This window comes from Phacochoerus africanus, chromosome 1 (genome assembly GCF_016906955.1).
Source record: "Phacochoerus africanus isolate WHEZ1 chromosome 1, ROS_Pafr_v1, whole genome shotgun sequence".
In the NCBI taxonomy this organism is placed as follows: domain Eukaryota; kingdom Metazoa; phylum Chordata; class Mammalia; order Artiodactyla; family Suidae; genus Phacochoerus; species Phacochoerus africanus.
Window position 1 is genome coordinate 276,141,122 of NC_062544.1, and position 27,492 is coordinate 276,168,613.

General features: G+C 49.6%; 1 protein-coding gene across 3 annotated transcripts in view; it reads left to right on the forward strand.

The window, feature by feature from the left end:
- The window catches only part of EVA1C (eva-1 homolog C), a 103,709-nt gene that overhangs the window by 36,304 nt on the left and 39,913 nt on the right, over nucleotides 1-27,492 (forward strand). The window contains exons 2-4 of one of the 3 annotated variants that reach the window (XM_047795485.1): nucleotides 3,288-3,484; nucleotides 6,616-6,739; nucleotides 16,574-16,726. In XM_047795485.1, the coding sequence (XP_047651441.1) occupies nucleotides 3,288-3,484; nucleotides 6,616-6,739; nucleotides 16,574-16,726 (474 nt within the window). The remainder of the gene's footprint in view (nucleotides 1-3,287; nucleotides 3,485-6,615; nucleotides 6,740-16,573; nucleotides 16,727-27,492) is intronic. The other 2 variants (XM_047795502.1, XM_047795494.1) reach the window with 2 other exon arrangements.

Here is a 27,492-nt window from a genome sequence, read left to right on the forward strand (position 1 = left end):
ACAGCAAGTTCTCCTGCTGAAATCTCTTCTTTGTACTTGTGTCCTGTTAGGACTGATAGACTGGGAGGGGGCCTCCCCTCTCCCCTCAAAGTACAGAAGGGCCCCAAAGACCTGGAGTTAGTTCTGGGCGTTCAGCATCTGCCTTTAGAATATCACTCTCAGAATATGCAGATGGGATGCTGGCGGGCTTGGACCACTGCACTGCATCGTACTGTGTTTTTGGTGTACATGGTTCCATGGAGATCAAGTTCATTTTCTGGGGACAGACTACATGGAAAAGAGGGTGAACAAAGGTGATGGCCCGAACACAGAAGTTCCTTTCACACTCGTGGAACAGTCTGTGGAGCAGGTGGTGGTGCCCTCCATGAATCTGGGACCCAGGCCCCTTCTGTCTTGTGGCTCCACCTGCCTCGGGGGCCTTATCATTACCTTCGTGCATTGCCTACAGTAATGCACAGCCTTTTTTCTTTCTTTTTTTCTTTCTTTCTTTTTAGGGCTGCAGGTGCATCGCATGGAAATTCCCAGGCTAGGGGTTGAGTCGAAGCTACAGCTGCCAGCCTACGCCACAGCCATGGAAACACCAGATCCGAGCCATGTCTGTGACCTACACCATAGCTCATGGCAACACCGGATCCGTAACCCATTGATCGAGGCCAGGGATCGAACCTGCATCCTCATGGGTACCAATTGGGTTCATAATCCGTTGAGCCACAGTGGGAACTACCGCACGGCCTTTTGAACAGATCATAAGCCCTAAGCCGAAGGCGTGGTCCCAGAATTACTCGAACATTTCATCAGCTGCTCCTCTGTAATGCATAATGGGGTGAGGAACAAGAAAGTTTTAGTGACAGAGCTAAAGAGACCCAAGGATGGGGGTACCAGCTGGGGAAACTTCAGGGTGGGGCTGGCCTAGGGGCAGCATCAGTACCACCCTGAGTCCCCTGTATGGTTCATAACAGGATGCTGAGATTCTACGAAGAAGGCTGGGACTTACACACATCATGGCTTTATCCGGGCCTGCCTGTGTCCTACACGATGACACTGACCTGGGGCCCCTGGACCCCTGGAGGCCCAGTCCCTCTCAGTGTCTGTGGGATGCACCTTGTGAGTGACAACATTCCAAAAAGCAGGACCTGGCTCATATGCCTGCTGCCTGATGGCAACTTTGCTGCTCAAGCTAGACTTTACTGCTCTAAGTCAAGTTAACTTGGGGTAGCTGATTTCTTGGCTATGCTTATGATGGTTTTCAAGGGTGGGAAGACCAAAAAAAAAGGAGTTGCAGTGCGAGGCCACCCGTCTGGATGAAGTGTGCTGGCGAGGATACCCAGTCTCCATCCTCAGATGGGCATGCGTGGATTGGCAGGTGTGACCACCCTCTGGCAGAGCATAGAGTCCCTTTTCTGTAACTGTCAGGGAAGCCCGGGAGGCTGCACTGGGGACCTTTTGCAGAACATTATGGTTTGGAGAGGATTTTGAAACCTAAGCAGGAAGGAGTTCCTGTCGTGGCTCAGTGGTTAATGAATCCGACTAGGGACCATGAGGTCACGGGTTCGATCCCTGGCCTTGCTCAGTGGGTTAAGGATCTGGTGTTGCCTTGAGCTGCGGTGTAGGTCGCAGACGCAGCTCAGAACCTGCGATGCTGTGGCTGTGGTGTAGGCCAGTGGCTACAGCTCCGATTGGACCCCTAGCCTGGGAACCTCCATATGCCGAGGGAGCGGCCCAAGAAATGGCAAAAAGACAAAAACAAAAAACAAACAAAAAAACCAAACACCTAAGCAGGAAGAGCTCAGCACCACCAGTCTGGGTGGGAATCCGGGACTTCTAGAGTGCCTTCCTCCACGCCCCCTTCCCCCCGCGCCCCCATCAGAGGCCGAGGGCTGCCAAACCATCTCCCACGCACCTCGCCAGAAAGTCCCTGGCTTCCCTCCCAGCTGCCTTGCGATTGACCTTATGAGGTGTGAGAAGGAGGAAAGGAATCTACATTTCAGATCAACCTTCCTTCCTCCTTTCTGAGAAACAGGCCAGGCCTCCAGTGCCGGCCAGCCCCTCAGAGCCCAAGGCCTTCTCCCCCCAGCCTGCTGGAGATCCCGGGGACGCTGGGATCCGGAGCCCGTATGAGTTTGCCAGAGCTGCTGTAACAAATAACCACATACGTGGGTGATCAAAACCAATAGAGATGTATCCTCTCACAGTTTTGGAGACCGGAAGTCTGAGATCAGGGTGTGGGCAGGGGAGTTCCCATTGTGGCTCAGCAGGTTATGAACCTAACTAGTATCCATGAGGATGCAGGTTAGATCCCTGGCCTGGCTCAGTCGGTTAAGGATCTGGCGTTGCTGTGGCTGTGGTGTAGACTGCCAGCTGTAGCTCCAATTCGATCCCTAGCCTAGGAACTTTCATATCCTGCAGGTGTGGCCCTAGAAAGAAAAGGTGTCGTTGGGGCCAGGGTGCCTTGAGAGTTTCCAAGGGGGCCTCTTTCCCTACTTCTTCCGGCTCTGGTTGCTCCAGACAGTCGTTGCTTGGTGTTCTCGCGGAAGCATCACTCTGGTCTTGACGTGGCCGTCTCTCTCCCCATCTCGTCTCATCAGGACACCAGTCATGCAGCGTTGAGGGCCTCTCTCACTCCAGTGTGACCTCTTCTTAACTGATTACATCTCCAGCAAGCCTAGTTCCAAACAAGGTCACGTTCTGAAATTCTGGGTGCACTTGAACTTGGGGAAGGGGCACCATTCAACCCATAACAGGGCACGACCACCTGCCCCTTCCCCTCCCTTCAGAGAAGGCGCTTATCAAGGGCAAAGGGCCCACCTCGTTTTCTCCTCCAGGACTGAGGCAGGCCAAGGAGCGAGTTCCTGAAATAAAACGGCCTCCCCTTGTTCCAGGAAGGCCTGGCCCCCTTAGTGGGAGATGAGAGAACCCGAGTCTCCCCAGGACAGGCCTCCATATGCCCAAGGGACATCCACTCATAATTTTTTCCTGCTTTAGAGAGATGCTTCAGGGCCAGTTGGCTCCTGGCCAGTCCCTTTGTGCTTCCTGGTGGGAAGGTGCTCCCGGAGCCTTACGAGGGGCCATCTCAGATGGAAAAGCTGGCACCCGCTCCCACCGCCCCAGGCTCTGGGCTGTCCAGGGTCCTCTCCGGGCAGCAGCTGAGCAAACCCCACCCCCCGCCCGCCCCCGTCTTCCTCACAGACCGCCCTTCCTCCCGGGGGAGCCCACGTCCTCCTGTGCTGAAATCCAGGAAGGAGGGGTGCGTTCCTGGGCCTCTTGTAACCCAGCTGAATATTTTCCAGGTTACCTCACCAAACTCCTGCAAAACCACACCGCCTATGCCTGTGATGGGGGCCACTTGAATCTGCAGTGCCCTCGGCATTCCACCATCAGCGTCCAGTCGGCATTTTATGGGCAAGATTACCAAATGTGTAGCACACAGCAGCCTGCCTCCCAGTCGGAAGACCGCCTAACCTGTATGGCGCCCACCACCCTGCAGGTATGGCCTTTCCTAGATGCTGAAAGGTGACAGAATGGTTTCCTCACACTGTCCCTCTCTGTCCCTCTCTCTCTGCATATACTTATGATTATATAGTTCACTCAAGAGTTCCCGCTGTGGCACTGAGAATGGCTCAGTTTGCTGTGGAGTTGCGGGTTCAATCTGGAGCCAGGCACAATGAGTTAATGGATCCTGCGTTGCTGCAGTTGCAGCTTGGGTTCAATCCCTGGCCTGGGAACTTCCAAATGCCACGGGTGTACCCTCAAAAATAAATAAATAATTAAATAATAAATAAATAAATATTTTCGTCAAAGCAAACCTGATCCATGAAAATCTCAATGTAGATAAATCCAATTTTCCAGGTGAGCTATTCCTCGTGTCTCAAGATTCTTTATCAAAGAAGTCTACATAGAATTCCTTCTTATTGGTGCGCCCCCGAATGCACTCACAGAATGAATTTGTCCATAGGCACACTCGCTGCAGTAAAGCAGAGTATGGTCATGTCATGTCCGGCTTCAGTCTCCAGGCCCACGTCCCCCGTCCACGTCCTGGTAGAGAGGGAAGGCTGTGGATTCTTTAGTGGAAACCACAAGGCAGACATCAGAGGTCATGATCAAATTCTTAAAGAATGCATTTAAGGAAGGGATGTATCAGTAATTATTCTCTTTTTTTTTTAATGGTGTGTGTGCTTCTATGGTTGTAGATAATCATGTTATTCTGGTTTGGGGTACTTTGGGCAGCTGCTGCTGGTTCATCCTTCTAGATAGTACCAGGAATTAGGGGTGGGAGTGGGACAGAATCATTCTTTCTTCAGTCGGCATTAGGGAAGCATTTGATCTTCGAGGAAGCCCAAACCAATATATCAATGATGACCTTAGACTGCTTTGGCTTCCAATGATCCAGGCAACCTCTACTCACTGCCCCTGGGCCCTCAATGATTATAACTAATTGGCCAGGGTTACAGAGTCACTTGGCCTTGAATTTTTTTTAATGCTTCCAAAGTTCCATGTGAATCCATTGATGTCAGGGTAGTTAGAGCAGGCGGCAAACTAGATGTCAGCTCGATTTTGTCAGTCATGGGAAATGGTGAGTAAAGGAAAATTTCCTAGAGCAACTGAGGAGAAATGGAATTAGCTTTAATGCTGTGTCACTCTCCCTACAGCCTGAAGAGGAGAAGCAAACATGATGTGATGATGGAAGGATTTTTCTATTTTGTGTACTATGTATTGCTCCCATCCCAAGCATTGTAAGATCTGGGTAGAGACACCAAATGAGGAGCCAAAAGAATGTGTTTGAATGAATCCCTTGGTTTCCACACCCTGAGGAGAGATTACAGGTTCCTTGTGGAGCCAGGCAGTTCCTTTCCCTGTGAGCCCCACCCTATCCCTGCCCCTTCCCTCTGTCCTCAGAGGGCCCCATTCTTCACCCCAATAGCCCTATCCACCCATCCCTGCTACCCAGGCAGTCTGCTGTCCTCCTAGGTACAAGAGAAGAACGTTGGCCAGTGCCACCAGGGCGGAAGTGCCTACTTTGTGAAAGTAGGAACTCCTGGCACCCTGCAGTCCCAAAGCTCTGGCACCAACCTCATCCTCCAATGTGGGTGCCTGCCTCTGCCAGGCATCCCCCAGGGAAGAGGATGTTCCCATTACCAGGCAGACAAGTCAGCATTTGTGAACACAATTCTGATGTTGTTTGCAAGATGTGTTTGCCAGAAACATCTCTGGGCGCTGCTCTTTCATCTAGAAATCAAGAGATTCTTTACTTTGTGTCTTTTGACCTGCTTTTGGGAACTGAGGCAAGGTGCTTCCTCAGAGGGCTGTTGCTTAAGGAAGAAGAGAGCAGGTTGATGTCTGCACAGGAGCAGTTCACCTGACCTAGCCCATGGCTACGTGGCTACAGGAAGCCCCAACCGCATTTTCCAGCTGTAATACAGTCTGGAGGGAGCTCTGCCTTGGGACTCATTCTGTGGTTGCAAAACAGGGATCCATCCAAGAGCTGTGTTATTTCATGCTACTCTCAGCCACGAGAATATGCATCATCACCTGGGTCCTCTGGGTTTCCCTGTGCATTTTTCCTGATTTTATGCTTATCTGCAGGGCTTCTGAGGTGATGGGGGACGCCTGGTAGGGCCAGTATCTTTCATGGAGATGTTCCATGAGCTACTATGAGAACATGGCGACTCAGTTTCATGAATCTGCATTAAATTCAGTCCAGCAGGAATAACTAAATTCTTGGGAACATTTTTACTGTACTTAGTGTCCTTCTTACCAAAACCAAGAGGAGAACCTCTTTGTTTGTTGTGGGCAGGGCCCGATCTATTTGGGAGCTAAGAGGGCAGCAGTGGTCACCCACAACCCAGTGTTGGGTGTTCCACGAGCTTGCACAGAGCACACTCGCTCACAAAGGTGTGATCTGCCTGGAAAAGGTCAGGAGAGATTTGAAGGAAAGGTTTTAAGCAAAATGCTCAACGGAAAGCCTGAGTATTCCACTAAGAAAATCGCTCCACTGGGGAGAAGTGGGTCTGTGCCCTTGAGGTTGGCGAGGGTGGGAATCAGCTTTTAAATTTTCATTTGTTGGCCTGGGTTTGGGTTTGGGTCTTCAAGGGGTCCCCCAAAAGCTGAGCACTGCCATGGCCGGGTTGGGGCATTTCTAAGGATGAGAAGCTATGGTTACAATTCCTGATCCCCCTCATGCTCAGCTATAAAACCAGGGTTCCCTCCTGGAAGGGGACCTCCAAGGACCTTCTGGTTCATCCCTGGTACCCCGATTCTGCTCCCCACCCTGGGAACCTACTTGAGGGGGCGCTTTTGCCAAAACTGTCAGCAGTGATGTTGGGTGAGGCAAATTGGAGGCTGCTTTTCTGCTGGGGGCCCAGTCTGTTGGAGCAGGGTTCTTCCTCTAGGAGGAGGGGGAGACAGGGAGTTGGAGGCAGGGAGCCCACCAGCTCAGCCACGTGCCTGTGCTTCTGTTTTTAGAGGCAGCCGGTACCAGCATGAAGGTTTTAAAATGTGAGTCCCGGGCCAGACTGGCACGTGCCCTTCCCGCTCAGAGCCCAGAGCTGCCCAGGTATGGGGTCTCACAGACAGTGTGTGGTTTTTAAGTCTGTCCCTTTTTCTACCCCCTTGTTTTAGAAGGTGCTGGATGAATGCCAGAACCAGCGGGCCTGCCATCTCCTGGTCAATAGCCGTGTGTTTGGACCTGACCTTTGTCCAGGAAGCAGTAAATACCTCCTGGTCTCCTTTAAATGCCAACCTAGTAAGTAACTTCCGAGGGGGACAATGTGTGGGGGTGTGGGCTCCCTGTTTCATTCACACCCTGGACGAAAATGCTCCACCAGTTGACATTTGTCCAACTTTGAAACTCTTAACAGGAATGCTGGGCCTCATTCCATGTGGCTTTTCAATTTGTGTGTTTATGTGTGTGTGTGTGTGTGTGTGTGTGTGTATGCACGTGTGTGTGCACTTACTTGTGTGCATTCTTACAAATCCCTGAATTAAAAAAAAAAAAAAATCCAGGGGTTCCTACTGTGGAGCAATGTGGTTGGTGGTGTCTTGGGAACCCTGGGATGCAGGTTCAATCCCCAGCCCGGCACAGTGGGTTAAGGATCCAGCATTGCCACAGCTGCAGCTTAGGTCACAACTACGGCTTGGATCTTATCTCTGGCCCGGGAGCTCCATATGTTGCAGGGCAGCCAAAAAAGGGGAAAAAAAAGTCCTTCCTAATATGTAAAACTCAGTTGTATGGATGCCGAAGGTACCAGGGTGGCAGGAGGCTGCAATAGGGTTTCCGCAGTAAGAGGTGCTGGCTCTCCTTTGGAGAGGAAGGCTTGTCACAGGGCTCCCTCCCAGCTGAGGGGCGGCTTGCTCTTCTGAGGGGGTCGGGGGCACAGCTGCCACCTGAGCTCAGGTTTCCAGATCTTTAAGAACCTGCTTCTTTCCACTTTCATCTTGAGCGGGGAGGTCCTGAAGCAGCATCCTTTCCTAAGGAGAAAGAAAGAGGAAGTGGACTTGGCTGGAGCATCCGCTTCTATTCTGATTCTTGCCCTTTTCTCTACTGACTTTTGTCATTTCTAATGCACCCTGGTTTTGCGGTCAACCCAGAATCGCCCTTCAGTTAGTAGGTCGCACCTCTAGGCGTAAGGGATCTGCCTAAGAGAGGCCGTAGGTAATTACAGGTTCCTGGTAATACTTGAAAAACTTGTTGAAAAGACAGCAATGGTATAGGAATGACATTTAGACAAACATAAGGGATAATAAATGTTTAAAAATTTTTTATTGGAGTATAGTTAGTTGGCTTACAACGTTGTGTCAGTTTCAGGTGTCCATAGAGTGAATCAGTCGTACATATACATATAGCCATTCTTTTTCAGATTCTTTTCCCATATAGCTTTTATAGAATATTGAGTAGATTGAGATAATAATTTTTAAAATTTTGCACTGCCACCCTAATGCAACTGTTCTCATTAGAGTTTTTTTGCATTTTGTTTGTATTCTGTTCTCAGGGGTTTGTCTGTCTGTCTGTCTGTTTTTTGCTTTGTTTTCTAGGGCCACCCCCACAGCATATGGAGTTTCCCGGGCTAGGAGTCGAATCAGAGCTATAACTGCTGGCCTGCACCACAGCCACAGCAACTTGGATCCAAACTGCATCTGTGACCTACACCAGAGCTCACAGCAACGCCGGATCCTTAACCCACTGAACGAGGCCAGGGATCGAACCCGCATCTTTATGGATACTAGTCAGATTCATTTCTGCTGGGCCACAGCGGGAACTCCTGTTCTTGGGTTTTGTTGTTGTTGTTGTTGTTGTTGTTGTTGTTTTTGCATTTGGTTTCTGCCTCTGGGGCCCGGCATCTCCCAAGACGCTGGTGACCTGGGTTCCATGGTGGGTAACAGGTTGGCGATGCACATGGAATGGTCTCAGGAACACATCTGCGGAGGCACCCTGGATCCTTTCGACAAACATTCAGGCTTCTGTCTCAAATCCTTCCTTGCTAGGGCCCAGATGCTTCGGAACCGCCCTGTGGCTTGGCCCAGACAATGCATTCAAACACACACTCCAACTCACACATACACTCGCATGCGCACTCTCACACACAGCGCACACACATTGACTCTCACGCACGCGTGCTATCACATCCACACGCACTATTATACAGGTACACATGGTCTGCATGTAGTCACACACGTACACAATCACAAACCCCCCCGCAAGGAGGCCCAAACGTTGCAGAACAGGCTCACCCCCCCTCCCCAACCCTCCCACCCCCGTCCCTGCCCCCACCCCCACTTCCCAGGAATTCTCACCAACTCCAGCCCCACTCAAGAGACTCAGGAAAATCACTTCTCAGGAAGATCCCCGTGTTCTTAGTGACATCCCGCCACGGCTAAATCTCTGAAATGGCCATGCCCTGGCTGTGTCTTTGGCCATGCCCTTGGCCTCACCCTTGACCGCCTTAGCTTTGCCTTCTTTTTCTCTTCTGTCCATGTACTGCCACAGTCTCTCCTTTTCTGTATGTTAGAAATTTTTCATAATAAAAAGCTGGGCAGGACTAGCCTCGCGAAGAAGTGAAAAGGCCCTTGCGAAATTGGCAAGACCTGGATAAGCCAGTGCCAGGACTGCTTCGTTTCTGTGTGGGGCAGTTAGGGCCATTTGCTAATTTCATTTCAGCAAACACTTATTAAGCACTTGCTGTGCACAGGCGTGGACCGGGTTTTGGCTGTGCAAACTCACATCTTGGGGAGGATTCCTGGATGGTGGCTCTGCCTTGGACATTTCCAGTGTCCCTTCATCCAGCGAGTGTTTCCTAACACCTTTTTTTTTTTGTTTCTCTTTTTGTCTGTTGTCTTTTTAGGGCTGCACCTGAGGCATATGGAGGTTCCCAGGCTAGGGGTCCAACCGGAGCTGCAGCTGCTGGCCTACACCACAGCCACAGCAACGTGGGATCCAAGCTTCATCTGCGACCTACACCACAGTTCACGGCAACGCCGGATCCTTAACCCACTGAGTGAGGTTAGGGATGGAACCCACAACCTCATGGTTCCTAGTCTAGTTTGATAACCACTGAGCCACAACGGGAATTCCATCCTAACATCTTCACCCAGCAGGTTGCTTCTCATCCTTTAGATTCTAGACTAAATATCACCTTTCTCCAGAAAGACTGTTATCTGTCCCAGAAAACATTGGAAGAAGGCCCCTGGGCCCGTGGTACTAAGCCAGAAGCTCAGAGGAGGGCTTGACCTTGGCCCGGGTTCAGGGAGGGCTTTCCTGGCAGATTGTGATGAACTGCAGGGGTGAGGTCAGGGCACAGAAAGATCACTTCTTAGAGAAGCTGCAGCTGGAGGGTGCACGGGGCTGGAGGGAGCAAAAAGGAGCACCAGGCAGAGAGCTGGAGCAGGATCCAGGGCCCCTGACAGCCAGGGAAGGGGGCGGAGCCTGCCTGTAGGGTAGCATTTAAGCAGGAAGGGCCCTGGGTAGCATCACAAAGCCCCTTCTGGCTGCCCCGGGTATAACAGATGAAGAGGGGCAGAGCCCTTGTATCTGCATCTATTTGAGCTGCTATAACAAAATGCCACAAATTAGGTGGCTTCTCATCAACGGAAATTTATTTCTCTCAATTCCGGGAGCTGAGAAGGCTGGGCTCAAGGTGCCGATGGATGCGGTCTCTGCCAAGGGCCCGTTTCCCTATAGACGGCTGTCTTTTTACTCCGACGACACTTGGCAGAGGGGCAAAAGGAATCTCTCTAGGGTTTCTTTTCTAAATGTATGAATCCCATTCAAGGGCTGCACCCTTGTGACCTAAGTGCCTCCCAAAGGTCCCACCTCCCTAAAACCATCAGGCGAGCATTAGGATTTCAGCATATGCATTTTACAGTGACACAGACATTCAGACCAGAGCCCCTCTTGTGACCGGGACATGGGTGGCCCGAGGCACTGCAATTTGGGAGGCAGCTCCTATTGCTGCTCTGAAATAGAGGTGGAAGTGAGGTTGTCCCCACGCCATCCTGCCTCTTTTTCTGCCGTCCTCTCACCTCAGGCACTCCTCCATCACCCCAGTTCCAGCCCCTGCGTGACACTCTGATTGTCCAAAGGCCCCCCTGCAGCACCAGGAATGCGTGGACCCAGCGGTTACAGCGAGAGCCAGGCACACCCATCTCTTCCCACCCCTGCCTGTGTGCCCTGAAATCTGCCAGGGAAGAAGTATTTACACCAGGGAAATTGGCAAAGGCTACAGGGCTTGCTTTTATGTTTGTTTTTTGGAAAGTGTTTTACCAGAAAATTCTCACTAGAACCTTCTTTCCCCTGACCTTGTGCCATGCTTCATCTCCTCCCTAAATCTCATCCCTTTGGAGATTTTTAGTTTCAGCAAGGCTTTGAATTTAAACAGCTCTGTGTTCATAGTCCTGTCTGTTGTATAGCTGCTGTGTGACCTTGGGAACCGTCCGAGGCCCCATAACTCAATTACGAAATGAAGATAATACGCTTTCTGCATAGGTCTGTTGTAAAGACTCTAAGAATACCATGCTCTAGGTAAAATGCTTAGCACAGGCTCAGCAACTGGTAGTTCTTATTCCAATAGGCAAATTAAAGTAGTTCTTGTTGAAGATCTGAATGTTCAGATCCTGTTGTGGCTCAGCAGTAATGAACCCTCGTATCCATGAGGTCGCAGGTTCGATCCCTGGCCTCACTCAGTGGGTAAAGGATCCGGCTTTGTCCTGAGCCACAGTGTAGGTCACAGACATGCCTCGGATCTGATGTTGTTGTGACTGTGGTACAGGCCAGCAGCTGTCGATCCAACTCAACCCCTACCTTGAGAACTTCCATATGCCATGGGTGTGACCCTATAAAGGAAAAAAAAAAAAAAAAAGACGTGAATGATTGAAGGCAGTGATAAATTCCAACGGATGGGTTGAAAGGGCTGTGGTCTGCCCTGGGTGCGGGCAATAGCGGCATACACTGTCAGCTGAGTGCACAGTAAAACACAATACAAACCCAATTAAAAACACAATAAAAGTAACTAAATGTGTCTGCACATTATCATTGCCAGGCACTGGCAGTCGTAAGTAATGTCGGGAATAACATATTTTCATCAGGGCAGATCACTCCCTCCACCCGTCTTCAAAAGGCCACTGCTGATGTGCAGAAACATCTGTGCATTTTTTTTCTTCCTTTTAGGGCCACACCCTTGGCATATGGAGGTCCCCAGGCTAGGGACTGAATCAGAGCTGCAGCTGCTTAGCCTACAGCACAGCCACAGCAACTCGGGATCCAAGCCGCATCTGCGACCTATGCCACAGCTGGCAGCAAGGCCGGATCCTTAACCCCCTGAGTGAGGCCAGGGATCGAACCTGCACCCTCACAGAGACTAGTTGGGTTCTTAATCCGCTGAGCCACCGCAGGAACTCCTGTGTGTTATTAAAGAGGATTGAATCACACACATAGTCCTTTAATTAGCACAGAGAATTTGTTGCTCTTGTCCTTCAAGCAGAGTCATGGTTCCAAACCCACAGGGGTACTGGCGCCTCCTTTCTGGAAGGCTGTCCATCCCTTTTCTAATCGAGACAGTTGAGCACTCTGACTCAGCTCTAAAACAAATTCTAGCTTCTCTAAGAAAAGCAGCAATGAGGTTAAGAGTCCCCTTGTTCTTAGAACCTAGAAATGTCACTTGTTTTTTTAATTTGATAATGATTTTTATTTTTTCCATTATAGCTGGTTTACAGTGTTCTGTCCATTTTCTACTGCACAGCAAGGTGACCCAGGTACACATACATGTATACATTCTTTTTTCTCACATTATCATGCTCCATCATAAGTGACTAGATATAGTTCCCAGGGCTATACAGCAGGATCTCATTGCTTATCCATTCCAGATGCAATAGCTTGCATCTGTTAACCCCAAATTCCCAGTCCATCCCGCCCCCTCCCCCTCCCCCTTGGCAACCACAAGTCTGATCTCCATGTCCGTGATTTTCCTTAGAAATGTCCTTCTTGGAGTTCCCGTTGTGGCACTGCAGAAATGAATCCAACTGGGAACCATGAGGTTGTGGGTTCGATCCCTGGCCTTACTCAGTGGGTTAAGGATCCAGCATTGCTGTGAGCTGTGGTGTAGGTCACGGACGTGGCTTGGATCTGGTGTTGCTGTAGCTCTGATGTAGGCTGGTGGCTAGAGCTCCAATTAGACCCCTAGCCTGGGAACCTCTATATGCCATGAGTGAGGCCCTGAAAGGACAAAAGATAAGAAAAGAAAGAAAGAAAGAAAGAAAGAAAGAAAGAAAGAAAGAAAGAAAGAAAGAAAGAAAGGAAGGAAGGAAGGAAGGAAGGAAGGAAGGAAGGAAGGAAGGAAGGAAGGAAGGAAGGAAGGAAGGAAGGAGGAAAGAAAGAAAGAAAGAAAGAAAGAAAGAAAGAAAGAAAGAAAGAAAGAAAGAAAGAAAGAAAGAAAGAAAAGAAAAGTTACTCTTAAGTGACAGTGAATTAGTACCTTCCCAAGGAACCGATCAACTCAACATCATACCGCAGTAACCCCCAAGCAAAGACTATGACACAGGTGCCTCCATTCCAGGAGATGCTTTGCCTGTGATCTGGGGACAGGGATCACTGGAGGCCTTACGGGGGAGTGTTGTGTTACTCTGGCTGCGTTTGGCTGGACCACGGCTACCTGTAAAGAATGGTTCTTGATCAGTCAGATGGGAGCTACTGAATGCATTTCATGACATGCCTTTAAAAAACAAAACAGGAGTTCCCGTCGTGGCACAGTGGTTAACGAATCCGACTAGGAACCATGAGGTTGCGGGTTCACTCCCTGCCCTAGCTCAGTGGGTTAACGATCCGGCGTTGCCGTGAGCTGTGGTGTAGGTTGCAGACGCGGCTCGGATCCCGAGTTGCTGTGGCTCTGGCGTAGGCCGGAGGCTATAGCTCCGATTTCAACCCCTAGCCTGGGAACCTCCATATGCTGCGGGAGCGGCCCAAGAAATAGCAAAAAGACAAAAAAGAGCAGCCCAAGAAATAGCAAAAAGACAAAAAAAAAAAAACAAAAACAAAGCAAAACTCTTCTTATTTTTAAAAATTCTGATAAGAAGGAAAGAAACCATTCCTGTTCAGAAGTTTCCGGTTGACTGAGATAAGGCTTGGTTTTTCTGTCCTGCCTTCTCCCCCTCCTTTTTGGTGAGCTCTGCCAATGGAGGGCATTCTTAACATTTTTGGTATTCTTCTCGTTGGAAGGGCGCTGGAGCTCTTTTGGTGTGTCTACCCAGGCCCTCTGTTCTCCATCAAAGGCCGTCGTTCATGCTGGACCTTTGAAGTCAGGCAGTATTTCGGTGTTGGTGGGATTTAGTGTTTAGTCATCAAAAGCACTGAAAAAAAAAAACCCCATACCCGTGCGGATATGACTCACCGAAATCAAACCCGCCTATGTCAAGGTCAGACTCAGTGTTCTTTTTATTTAGCAAAAGAAAACAAAGCTTTTCTTGGCTCTAAGTTTAAACTGTTAAGATTCCAGTTAGCGGGTCAAGGGCATCCTAAACATTTGCTGAGTCATCTTTCACCTTGCCCTCCTCTGAGGCTTCTTCAGGTGTGTTCACAGGCTAGAGAGGAGGGGGAGTCGGTGAGCATCTCTCAGTGGGTTTCTGCCCTGCGTCTTTCGTTAATGAATCTTCCCACCGTCAGGTTTGAAAGAAACGTTGCCAAAGTTTTCCGGCCCCAGAGCTGATGATCATCTTGAGATCTGAAAACTCTCTCCTGCAGTTCAAAAGTTTGGCCTTGGAGTTCCTGTCGTGGCGCAGTGGTTAACGAATCCGGCTAGGAACCATGAGGTTGCGGGTTCAGTCCCTGCCCTTGCTCAGTGGGTTAACAATCCGGCGTTGCCGTGAGCTGTGGTGTAGGTTTGGCCTCCCTGCTGCTCCTCTGTTTTTAGGGAGAAGGCATGAGGATTTATAAGTTACCAAAAGATGGAGTTTACATTTGGAAATTATTTTCTTACTTTTTTTTTTTTTGGTCTTTTTACGGCTGCACTCGCAGCATATGGAGGTTCCCAGGCTAGGGGTCTAATCGGAGCTGTAGCCGCTGGCCTACACCACAGCCACAGCAACATGGGATCCGAGCTGCGTCTGTGACCTACACCACGGCTCACAGCAACGCGGGATCCTTGACCTCATGGTTCCCAGTCGATTCGTTTCCACTGCGCCGCTATGGGAACTCCTCGTATATTTTAAGTGTGAGATTTAAGCATCAGCAAGTCCAAGATCTGAAGGTCCCACCAGCCACCTTTGCCTTGGTGTTTACCACTCATAATTTCTTCTTCAGGGAATTTCAAACTGTTTTTGTTTGTTTGTTTGTTTGTTTGTTTAGGGCTGCACCCTCAGCATCTGGAAGTTCCTAGGCTAGGAGTTGAATCAGAGCTGTAGCTGCCGGCCTACACCTTCCAGCTTCCAGCAATGCTGGATCCTTAACCCACTGAGCGAGGCCAGGGATCGAATCCTCATGGATACTAGTCAGATTCATTATTACTGAGCCACAGCGGGAACTCCTCAAACTGGTTGGATTGCAACCCAGAGTAAAAAAAACATTTTACGTTTTGGCCCAACATAACATACACACAACTGAAAAAAAAAATCTTTTCAGTTATAAAAAGTATGTATCCTTATTTTGTGTGAGGTAGTTTGATGTTTTCCAAGCTATTCTTTATTTTTTAAAAAATCCTGGTCACAACTCATGAAATAAATTTTATGACCTATTAATGGACCTCGAATGACAATTAGACTACTTTTGTGTAAGGGATCAGCCTGCACCTCCAATCCAGGAAAGAAAAGTGGAACTAAAATATGAGTGGAGGGAGTTCCCGTTGTGGCTCAGAGGGTTATGAACCCCACTAGTATCCAAGAGGCTACGGGTTTGATCCCGGGCCTCGCTCAGTGGGTTAAGGATTCGGTGTTGCTGTGAGCTGTGGTGTAGGTCGCAGACATGACTCAGATTCTGAGTTGCAGTGGCCGTGGTGTAGGCTGGCAGCTACAGCTCTGATTCGATCCCTAGCCTCTGAACTTCCATATGCTGCAGGTGTGGCCCTAAAAAGACAAAAAAAAAAAAAAAAAATCCGACTGCAGCAGCTCAGGTGCCTGTGGAAGCGAAGGTTCAATCCCTGGCCTGGTGGGTTAAAGGATCTGGCATTGCTGCAGCTGTGGCTCGGATTCAGTCCCTAGCCTGGGAACTTCCATATGCCATGGGTGCTGCCATAAAAATGAAATTAAACAAAAGCAGACCCCCCAAACCCAGTAAACTATATTTTCCTCAGGGTGCATGTATAATGTCAATTCTTTATGACGTTTCAAAGGGAAATTTCACTGTGGTACATGGATTAAACAAATAAACTTTCCCTAAATACTTAGGGAATATGCTATGAGCTGGCTGGAATCTTCCTGTCCCAGGACACATGACAGCCCAGGTGCTGGTTCTTCCTGGATCGCCTGACTTAGGGCCAGCTTTTCACACTTCTCCAAAGAGGGGTCCTTCACAGACATGGTGCCTTGTTTTATTTTGTTTTGTTTCCCCCCCCCCCCCCCCCCGAAAGGAAATAAATTACTTTCCTATCATTTCTCTCTGTGTAAATATACAAATGGGTGGCCGGAACATTATGAAGTTGGGTGATGAGGTTTAGCTGGACTCTCTCTGAGGTTCATCTTCTCTTGGTAATTCCTGGTCTTTACCTGTGTGCGTCCCAAGATGACACTTGAGAAAAGGCTCCTTTCAATTATGGAATGTGTGACCTCAAGTGGGGAGAGAAAGGAACTTCCTCGGTGGCCAGGTCCGTCCCAGGACCTAGCCCAGCGAGCCCAGCCATCTTCATCTGAGCATCTCTCCTCCTCCGTTTGGTCCTTAGTGTAATTCCAGGGTCTTTGCACTTGTCCACAGATTGTTTCCACCCGCCTCCTGCAGAGAGATGCTAGGGTCAGAGAGCCCGTGGCAGGCAGGACCATCCTGTCTCCTTCTCTGGGAGGTGGGGGGCAAGCCCCATGGGGATGGGTCGGGTCCAGGATGGGGGCGTGCCCGCTGATTCCTCCTGAGGGAAGCTGATGGTGCCGCCGATTTTTGTTTCTGCTTCAGATGAACTGAAAAACAAAACTGTGTGTGAAGACCACGAGCTGAAACTGCACTGCCACGAATCCAAGTATCTCAACATCTACTCTGCGACCTACGGCCGGAGGACCCAGGAGAGGGATGTCTGCTCCTCAGAAGCTGGGCGGCTCCCCCCCTTCGGTACGTGTTTTTATGTGACTGTTATCAGGATGCTGTTGGAGAGATTAGGTCTCTGGCTCCCCCAGGAAAGAGGTCACGCGATGGCTGGGACCTGGATCAGAAGGAAAGTCAAGGGCAGGGGACAACCACCCATATCAGGGTCCTGCCTCCTTCTGCCCCGTATCCCCAAATCCTGTAGGAGTTCCCTGGTGGCTCAGTGGTTTAAGGATTCAGCGTCGTCTCTGCTGTGGCTCAGGTTACTGCTCTGGTGTGGGTTCTATCCCTGGCTCCAGGAACTTCTGCTTGCCACAGATGTGCCAAAAAAAAAAAAAAATCCATCTGTTGTTGTTAATCTATGCTGAGTAGTTATTGAGTGCCTGCTGTTTGCAGGGCCCATTCTAGGTATGTTGCTCAGTGACCAACACAGAGTCCATGTGGAGCTGACCTTCCAGCAGTGGATGAGGAGGCAATGAGAAAGCGGATAATAACTGAGCTAATATCGCATTGCAGGTGCAGATACGCATCCAGAGAAAAGCGCATGGGGAAGGGAGGGAAGGAAGGCACAGTCGTATGGAGCGATGGGCGTGCTGAGCAGAGACTCGGGGGAGGAGAGGCTGCAGATACCTGGGGAAGGTGGCTGAATGGAAAGAAGGTCCCTAAAGCTATGGCATGGGTTAAGAAGAGCTCAGGGAGTTGTTCTTCTTAGAAGCCTGCAGTTTGGAGCCAAGAGATGATGGCCAGGATATGCCCGAAAACGCCACCCTTCAGAGTCACCCTGTATTATTAGTAGTAGTAGTGTTATTTTGTCTTTTTGCCTTTTCTAGGGCCGCTCCCGCAGCATATGGAGGTTCCCAGGCTAGGGGTCTAATCAGAGCTGTAGCTGCCACCCTACGCCGGAGCCACAGCAATGCCAGATCCCAGCCGTGTCTGCAACCTACACCGAGCTCACGGCAATGCCAGATCCTTAACCCACTGAGGGAGGCCAGGGATCAAACCCACAACCTCATGGTTCCTAGTCGGATTCATTAACCACTGAGCCGTGATGGGAACTCCACCCTGTATTATTATTAGTCAGGGTTCTCCAGAGAAACAGAACCAAGAAGATAGATAGATAGATAGATAGATAGATAGATAGATAGATAGATAGATAGATATACACACACACTTTTTCCATGTATAGAAAGAGAGACGGATTTTAAAGAATTGGCTCACACAATTATGGGGGCTGGCAGGTTTGAAATCCATGGGACAAGCTGGCAGTCTGAAAACTCTGGTAAGCGTTGATGTTCAGTCTTAAGTCTGAATGCCATAGGACACCAGGCTGGAAACCCTGGCAGAAGTTCTCTGTTGCAGCCTAGAGAAAAAGCCCTTTTGCAGAGAACCTGTCTTTGCTTTAAGGCCTTCCATGGATTGGTTGAGGTCCGTTCTCGTTATGGAGGATGCTCTGCTTTGCTCAGCACCTGCTGATGGAGGACTTCCCGTTGTGGCGCAGCAGAAATGAATCTGACTAGTAACCATGCGGTTGCAGGTTCGATCCCTGGCCTTGCTCCATGGGCTATGGATCTGGTGTTGCCGTGAGCTGTGGTGGAAGTCACAGACATGGCTCGGATCCTGCATTGCTGTGGCTGAAGTGTAGGCCAGCAGCTGCAGCTCCAATTTGACCCCTAGCCTAGGAACCTCCATATGCTGTGGGTGCAGCCATAAAAAGCAAAAAAAAAGTCTACTGATTGAATGTGGGTCGTATCTTTTTTTTTTTAAGTTGAAGTACAGTTGATTTACAGTGTTTTAGGTGTATGGCAAAGTGATTCAGTTATACATACACATATATTTTTTTCAGACTCTTTTCCATTATGGGTTATCACAAGATACTGAATATAATTCCCTGTGCTAATTCCGGGTCCTTGTTGCTTATCTCTTGTATATATAGTAGTGTGTATCTGTTAATCCCACATTCCTAATTTTTCCCTCCCCTTCTTCCTCTTTGGTGACCGTAAGTTTGTTTTCTATGTCTCATGTTAGTAAATAGCTTCACAACATCTAGACTGGTGTCTCACCAAACCTCTGGGCACTGTAGCCTAGCCACAATGACATATGAAATTAACCATCGCACACCCTAATCTGCGGTGGTGAAACCGCCTGACCTCCACCTGCCATATTACCAGAGAGAGCAGACTCATTTATGAAACAGCCCAAGAAGTTATGCTTTATTCATCCAGTCTGTAGTGAGCTCTTTAATGGGCTAAATTGCTACAATTGATCTGTGAATCCCATGTGAAATTAAACATTGCCTTTAACAAGAAGTTCATGTGTTAAGTAATCTCTTGGATCTAGAGAGCAAAAAAAAGTAGCATAAAGTGACCCAGCTACATAGGCAAACTCTCAGACAAGACTAGAGAGAGAGGAGTTCCCCTTGTGGCTCAGTGGTAATGAACCTGACTAGTGTCCATGAGGATGTGGGTTTTTGATCCCTGCCTCTGCTCAATAGGTTAAGGATCCAGCACTCCTGCAAGCTATGGTGTAGGTTGCAGACATGGCTCAGATCCCATGTTGCTATGGCTGTGGTATAGACTGGCATACCATTTTGACCCCTAGCCTGGGAACTTCGCTATGCTGAGGGTGCAGCCCTAAAAAGACAAAAAAAAAAAAAATGCTAGAGAGAGAACCACTTCCCAAGGAACCGGTGTCATGCATCCCCAAGACTCCTCGCCCCAGCATTCAAGGAAGGAAAGTTCTTCCATCAGCATGCTGGAGGGATGTCTGAAGGGCAGCTCAGGCAGACCGCAGAAGCAGGCATCCAGCTGCTCTTAATTAGCTCCCGTCTTAATAAGCTTGGCTGCCATGTGGGGAGAGAGGCACTTGCAAGGGTGGTTCCTGCTGCCCATCCCTTTCCAGTGCTCCAGCCAGTGACCTGTGAGTTTGGAAGCGCCATTCTCCCTCTCGTGTAACATCTGCATGCTCAGAATGTCTCCACTCCCTCCTCCCTTGTTCCTGCAGCTGCGTTAGGTCAAGGGACCATTGCCGGGTCATCACCGGTGTGCCCCTGTCCTTAGACACACTTTCTCCCTGCAGTGGCTGGAGGCAGCCTTCTAAGAGGCGGATCCGATCACTCTTCTCCTGAACATCCTGCGGGACTCCTTGTGTTATCTGGTTTGCTTAGCTGGACAAGGCATCGTTGATGTTCTGACCTCTTTCTACAGAGAGGGACCACGCTTCTTAATATCAGGGTGTGGCACCCTATTTCTCGGGCTCCCTGAGTCTAGCTTAGCCACGTGTGTTTTGGGAGACAGCCAAAAATAACTTCTATTTCGGAGGATCTTTTGAGCAGACATTGGTCAGCCAAGTGGGTAGATCTGATCTGTTTGTAGGCTGAATGACCAACAGCCATTCGATGTGTAGGTCACTGTCTGAGGTTACTGGGAAATTGGATGGGAGTTAGTCCCCACCCCCCCCATAGCATATGGAAGTTCCTGGGCTAGGGGTTGAATCAGAGCTGCGGCCACAGCAACACCAGATCCAACCTGCATGTGTGACCGACGTTACTTGCAGCAATGCCAGGTCCTTAACCCACTGATCAAGGCCAGGGATTGAACCCACATCCTCATGGACACTACGTCATGTTCTTAACCCACTGAGCCACAACAGGAACTCCGGGAGTTAGGTTTAAAGGGAAAGTCATTAGCCAAAGAAAACATTAGCAGATGCCATGGCTGAAAGACAGGTTTCCATAGAGAGTTCGAGAAATCCTCAGGTCACCAGGCTGTTCTGATGCCATAAATAAGCCTTGTTGACTCGGGAAAGGTCTGTGCATGGAAGACCGGGCCCTTTGCTTGGCAATCCTGATTTAAAAGCTTGAATCCTGGCCAAGTTGCAGGGCAAAAGCAGCCTGCCCGCCCCTCTGCCCACTGTCCCTTGAGGACCCATGAGGCTGAGGATCAGGCACTTCCCTGCATTCACGAACTGCCGTCCACATGCTGGAAGCTCTCTGGCCCTGAGCTCTGCAGGGCACAGGGGCTCAAAGGGAAAACGAGAGGGTCCTCAAGTGAACCCCTTCATCTCAGCATCTTGAATGCCCATTCACCTCGTGTGCAGAGATATGAACCACAGGCTGCCTGTGCTGATGAATCCTCTTCGTCTAACCAAAGGCTAAGAAACAGTCCACTCCTTGGCCCAGGTCAGCTGGACGTGAAGGCTTAAAACTGCACTTGGGGAGTTCCCGTCGTGGCGCTTCGGAAACGAATCCGACTAGGGACCATGAGGTTGCGGGTTCGATCCCTGGCCTCGCTCAGTGGGTTAAGGATCCAACGTTGCTGTGAGCTGTAGTGTAGGTTGCAGACACGGCTGGGATCTGGCATTGCTGTGGCTGTGGTGTAGGCTGGCAGCTACAGCTCCGATTCGACCCTTAGCCTGGGAACCTCCATATGCTGTGGGTGCGGCCCTAGAAAAGAGACAAAAAAAAAAAAAAAAACTTCACTTGGCAGGTTCACCCCACAAAATCATCAGTTTTCCCTTTGGGGTAGACACACTTTAATCTTACCCCCTCTAAACAGCACCCTCTTTTGACCTCCTGTCTCCCATCCACTGCCTCTGCCAGTCCTGTAGGCTCTCCCCCCACCCAGCATCCTGACTCCAGCACATTTGCTCCCAGCCCACCCTGAGCTTCTCTCACCTGGACCATCCTGGCTGCCTGCTGACTGGTCTCCCACCTCCCTTCTCCTCGATTCTGTTCCCTCCGTGGGTCCCCTCCTCACTTAGCCATCAGAGGGGTTTTTATTTAAATCAGATCAGATCACATCCCACCCCACCCTCAACTTAAAGCCCTCCCCCTCTGCCCACTGGAGTTAGAATAAATCCTGCCACCCCCCTCCTTCCTTCAGTACCTCTGGAGCACTCTGCACATTTATACCCCAGGGCCTTTGCACAAGCTCCTCCTTGAGCCTGGAATGTTCTCACCCCACAACTTGGTGTGGCTGGCTCTGTCTCATCCTTTAAGAATCAACTCAGGGAGTTCCTATCGTGGCTCAGTGGTTAACGAACCCGACTAGTATCCATGAGGATGTGGGTTCGATCCCTGACCTCACCCAGTGGGTTAAGGATCTGGCGTTTCTGTGAGCTGTGGTGTAGGATGCAGATGTGGCTCAGATCCCGCTTTGCTGTGGCTACGGTGTAGGCCAGCGGCTACAGCTCTGATTTGACCCCGAGCCTGGGAACCTCCATGTGCTTCAGGTGCAGCCCTGAAAAGACAAAAAAAAGACCAAAAAAAAAAAAAGAATCAACTCAGGAGTTCCTGCTGTTGCACAACGGGATCAGCGGCATCTTGGGAGTGCTGGGATGCAGGTTCGATCCCTGGCCCAGTGCAGAAGGTTAAGGATGCAGCATTGCTGCGGCTTAGGTCGTGACTGTAGCTTGAATCTGATCCTTGGCCTGGGAACTTCACATGCTGCGGGTTGGAAAAAGAAAAGAAAAGAAAAGAAAAAAGAATCAACGCAGACATCATCTCAGAGAGGTTTTCCCAGGTGCTGTGCCAGCATGTCACCTTGTCCCTGCTGTTCCTCCCAAGCTGTCCTCCTATTTGATTGTCTCCGTAACATGGAAATAGCTGCTTATTGGCTATGGTCTCTCTCCCCAGGAGAAGGTAAACACTACAGAAGCAATGGTGGTCTCTTTCCTCCTAAACTTCCAGCAAGCAGAGCAGGACCTGGCTGGCATAGAGGAGGCACCCGTGTGAACCTTGAGTCCCATGAATGAATCAGAACCACCCCCGCTTCCTAAGTGAGGCAGCCCCACTGGCCTCGGTCAGGTAGATGGTTGCGAGCCTGGTATAGTCACAGCTTCCACCCTCTCGTGAGATGCTGGAAATCCGACATTTTTTCTTAATGTGAAATTTTCCAACTTTTAAAACACAACGTGAGCCAAGCAAAACATGCCTCCAGGCTGCATCCGGTCCCGGGGCCGCCAGTCTGTGATCTCTGCTCTCGCTTTCCAGTTATTACTGCAGCTCAGCCGCATCTCTTTGAAGAGGGAGGCGGGCTGTTTATTTTTAACCCTGGAACCTGGCACGCGTTTCGGAGGATGATTGCCTAAAGGCGCGTGATCGGGTCTCACCGTGGGCCTCTGGAGGGTCAAGTGTGTGCTTTTCCTCTGGCGTAGGAGCTGAAGTTGGGTGCCACACCCCATGCTCATGGTCTGGGTGCCCCCTCCCCAGCGGGCCCCGTGCCAGGCTCCGTGTGCAGTCAGGAAGCAGAGCAGAGTGGGCTTTTGTATCAGATACACAAGGAGAGCATTTTTAGTCCTTTTTAAAGATGATTATGGGGAATATTGCTGTTTTGCACAAGCGCCATAATTTTATTGAGCAGAAATAAGAAGAAGATTCAGCTACAAATTTTCTTTTTCTTTTTTTTTTTCTTTTGCCATTTCTTGGGCCGCTCCCACGGCATATGGAGGTTCCCAGGCCAGGGGTCTAATCGGAGCTGTAGCGGCTGGCCTACACCACAGCCACAGCAACGCGGGATCCGAACCACATCTGTGACCTACACCACAGCTCACAGCTAAGCCGGATCTTTAACCCATTGAGCAAGGCCAGGGATCAAACCCGCAGCCTCATGGTTCCTAGTCGGATTTGTTAACCACTGAGCCACGACGGGAATACCACAAGTTTTCTCATTAAATGAAAAGAATCTCTTCCAGGTCCTGGTGTATGAGCTGAGAACAATTTTTATATAATAGCAATTCAAAAACAGATACCTTTGAATTATGTTTTTTGTTTGTTTTGCTCTTTAGGGCCACATTGCAGCACATGGAAGTTCCCAGTCTAGGGGTCAAATCAGAGCTGCAGCTGCTGGCCTACGCTGCAGCCACAGCAACACCAGATCCTTAATCCATTGAACGAGGCCAACGATTGAACCCACCTCCTTATGGATACTTGCCCGGTTCATAACCCGCTGAGCCTCAATGGGAACTCCTGAATTCTGGTTGTTGTTGTTGTGTTTTTGTGGGGTTGTTTGTTTTTGTTGTTGTTGTTTTTTTGGCTGAGCCATGCAGATGTTCCCAGGCCAGGGATCGAACCCTCGCCACAGTGGTGACAACACGAGATCCTTAACCACTAGGCCATTAGGGAACTCCTGAATTCTGTTTTTGAATTTAACTTTATGTCTTGGCTGGTTTTGCACATGTCCAGCAGAATCCTAACAAAGTCAATCCCTCCCTCCATGAAGGAATACAGTGTATAACTTACTTAACCATCTAGAGGCTAGATTATTTCATTGGTTCTGTTTTTTAAATATCATAAACAATGTATAATGAACTTGTGCTTGTAGCCTTTGCTTTCTTCTGGATTATTTCCTTGGGATAAACTCCCAAAAGTTTTATTCCAAAAAAAGGGGAGCGTCATGTTTACAATTGTTTTTTTTGTTTTGTTTTGTTTTTTTGTCTTTTTAGGGCTGCACCCATGGCATATGGAGGTTCCCAGGTTAGGGGTCTAATCAGAGATGTAGCTGCTGGCCTACACCACAGCCACAGCAATGTGGGATCTGAGCCATGTCTGCGACCTACACCACAGCTCACAGCAACACCAGATCCTTAACTCACTGAGCAAGGCCAGGAATCGAACCCGCAACCTCATGGTTCCTAGTCAGATTTGTTAACCACTGCGCCATGATGGGAACTCCTACAATTCTTCATAGGTCTTTCCAAAACCTTTTCACACCAATTTATATGCGTAAGCAGCAACATAGAACTATGGGTTTCCCTACAAATTTGGCAGCATTGCGTGTGATTTTTCTTCGTGTTTCCAAGTAAAGAGGTATAAAATGGCATATATGTGTATGTATATACATATGTGTGTGTGTGTGTGTATATGTAAATTTTTTTGTCTGCCCCGAGGCATATGGAGTTCCCGGGCCAGGAATCAGATCCCAGCTGCAGGTGCAACCTACGCTGCAGCTGCAGCAACACAGGATCCTTAACCCACTGTGCAAGCCTGGGGATCTAACCCTTGTCCCAGTGCTCTAGATACACCCCTGATCCCATTGCGCCGCACTGGGAACTCCTCCTTTCTCTCTATTTTTATTTGCTTGTCTTTGATTGTTAATGACCTTGAACTTCTCTCCATGCTTTTGTGCTTTTGTATTTGTGCTCGCACACATTATGTCTCTGGCCTTTGTCCTTTTTAGAGGTGTTGTTAGCGTCTTTATTTTTTTCATAACTTTTATGAGCTTGAGACAGAGTAGAGATATTAACCCTTACAAGCTGTTTCTGCTGTTAAGTACGCCACCCCACAGTATGTTTTGTTCTGAACTTGTCATCCAGGTTTGTTATAAAGGGCTGGTTGCTTCTGCGTACTTCATACATAGGGTGAGTTCAAGAGGAAAGGGCTGAGTGCTGGTGGAGTCGGGGACACCCCTGGTGGGAGCCAGGCATGTGCATGTGACACCCTCCCCCCCAAGTCAGGGTGTGATGTCATCACACTCCTCCCGGCATCCTCAGGGCCCCCCGAGGCTTGGTTGCCAGTACCTCCCCTAGTGAGACCCAGGCTCTTACTGGACATTGCCAAGGTCATGAGGGTGCTCATGCCATCCTCAGTAAGGCCTCGGGGTCTGGGCCTGGAGGAGGGTGGGCAGAGCCTCCACGTTCTGTGTGTGATGCTCTAAGCTGGTCACATCTGGAATGTGTCAGGGCAGGTGCAGCCATGGTGAGGCGCAGGTCACATGCCACACCCTGGCTTTGAACAGTGCTTCCCAGCCTGCCCATGTCATCATGCACAGAAAATCATACTTGTAGGGCCCGATGTGGTAAAGGAGGAGCTGTCTAACCTCAAAATCAATAGCCTGAAGCTCCACCCTGAGGATGCACCTGCTGCAGGGTGCAAAGGTCACAGATGCTGGACTTTTCCTCAGCGCCTTTAGATTTTCACTGACCACCTCCTCAAAGGCCTTTCAGCGTGTGTCTCCTGCTCAGTCCCAAAGCTAGCTTCATAGTTTTAGGGTTTTGTTACTTCAGCACCCCGCTTCCAAGTATCAGAATGTGCATCTGTTTTCTATTGCTATGTAGTGAAATACCCCCAACACTCAGTGGCTTAGAACAAAAGTGAACCTCTATTACCTTGCACTTTCTGTGGGGCAGGGATTCCGGGGTAGCCTGGTTGAGAAGTGTTTGCTTAGGGTCTCAAGGGGTCTCGAGAAGTCGCCACCAGGATGCTGGCTTGGGCTGCAATAATCAAGGCTGGACTTGCAAGGCGGTTCATTCATATGGAGGTGGTGGGAAGCTTTGCTTCTCCCCATGTGGGTCTCTTGAATGTCCTTGTCAAGTGGCAGCTGGCCTCTTCCAGAACCCAAGATGCAGCAGAGCAAATGGAAGCCACGTCTGTCAGCTCCGTTAAACTTCATAGGTCACACAGACTGGCTGATTCATTGAGGGCGGGGTCTGCACCCAGGAGTGAATCCCAGGAGGTGGAGACTATTGGGGGCCATCTCAAAGGCTGTTATGGGCTGAATCACGTCCCTAAAATTCCTTTGTTATGGAGTTCCTGTCATGGCTCAGCAGTTAATGAACCCGACGAGTATGCATGAGGATGCGAGTTCCATCCCTGGTCTCGTTCAGTGGGCTAAGGATCCAGTGTTGCCTTGAACTGTGGTGTAGGTCAAAGATGTGGCTCAGATCCTGTGTTGCTGTGGCTGTGGTGTAGACCAGCAGCTGTAGCTCCGATTCAACTCTCTAGCCCGAGAACCTCCATATGCAGTGAGTGTGGCCCTAAAAAGACAAAAAATAAAATAAAATAATAGAAAATTCCTTTGTTGAACTCCTAACCCCTGGTCCCTTAGGCTGTGGCTGTTGAGGGAGCCTTCAAGCATGGGAGTAAGTGAAACTGAGGTCCTGTGGGCGGGTCCTGGCCCCCCGTGGCTGCTGTCCTTGGGAGAAGAAGAGGAGATTGGGACACGGGCACACACGGGGAAGAGGCGTGAGGACCCGGGGAGAGGCTGGCCATTTGCAGGTGAGGAGAGAGGCCTCAGAAACAGCCAGCCCTCCTGACATCTTGGACTTCTGGCCTCCATCACGGGGAGGAAACAAAATTCTGCCTTCAAGCTGCCCGGTTCTTGGTACTTGTCAGTCCAGCCCTAGACACGGATCCGAAGGCTGACCATCATGGCTATCAAGTAAGAAAGAAGAGTGGCAAGGCTGATGACCATGCCATCAGTCAAAAAGTGACATCTTACGGTCACACAGGTTCAAACACAGATAGATCTGGTGTCTCTTCGGGAGGGTGGTAACCCAAAGACACTTTTGAAAGAACTTCTAGCAAGTCAGATCCCTCAGAACTTCTGCCTCATCTAGGGAGTTCCCATGGTGGCTCAGTGGTAATGAACCCAACTAGTGTCCATGAGGATCTGGGTTCGATTCCTGGCCTCGCAGTGGGTTAAGGATTCGGCATTGCCACAAACTATGGTGTAGGTTGCAGATGTGGCTTGGATATGGTTTTGCTGTGACTGTGGGTAGGCTGGCAGCTGCAACTCTGATTCAATTCCTAGCCTGGGAACTTCCATATGCTGTGGGTGTGGCCCTGGGGGGAAAAAAAAAATCAGTCAATCAATCAATCAATCTTATGTCTCACCTAGTGGAAGAGAACCTATAAGGAAGGTATGAAGGTAATTGAACAAGGAGTTCCTGTTGTGGCTCAATGAGTTAAGAACCCAGCTAGTATCCACGAGAACGTGGGTTCAGTCCCTGGCCTCACTCAGCAGGTTAAAGATCTGACATTGGTCCAGATGTGGCTCGGATCTAATGTTACTCTGGCT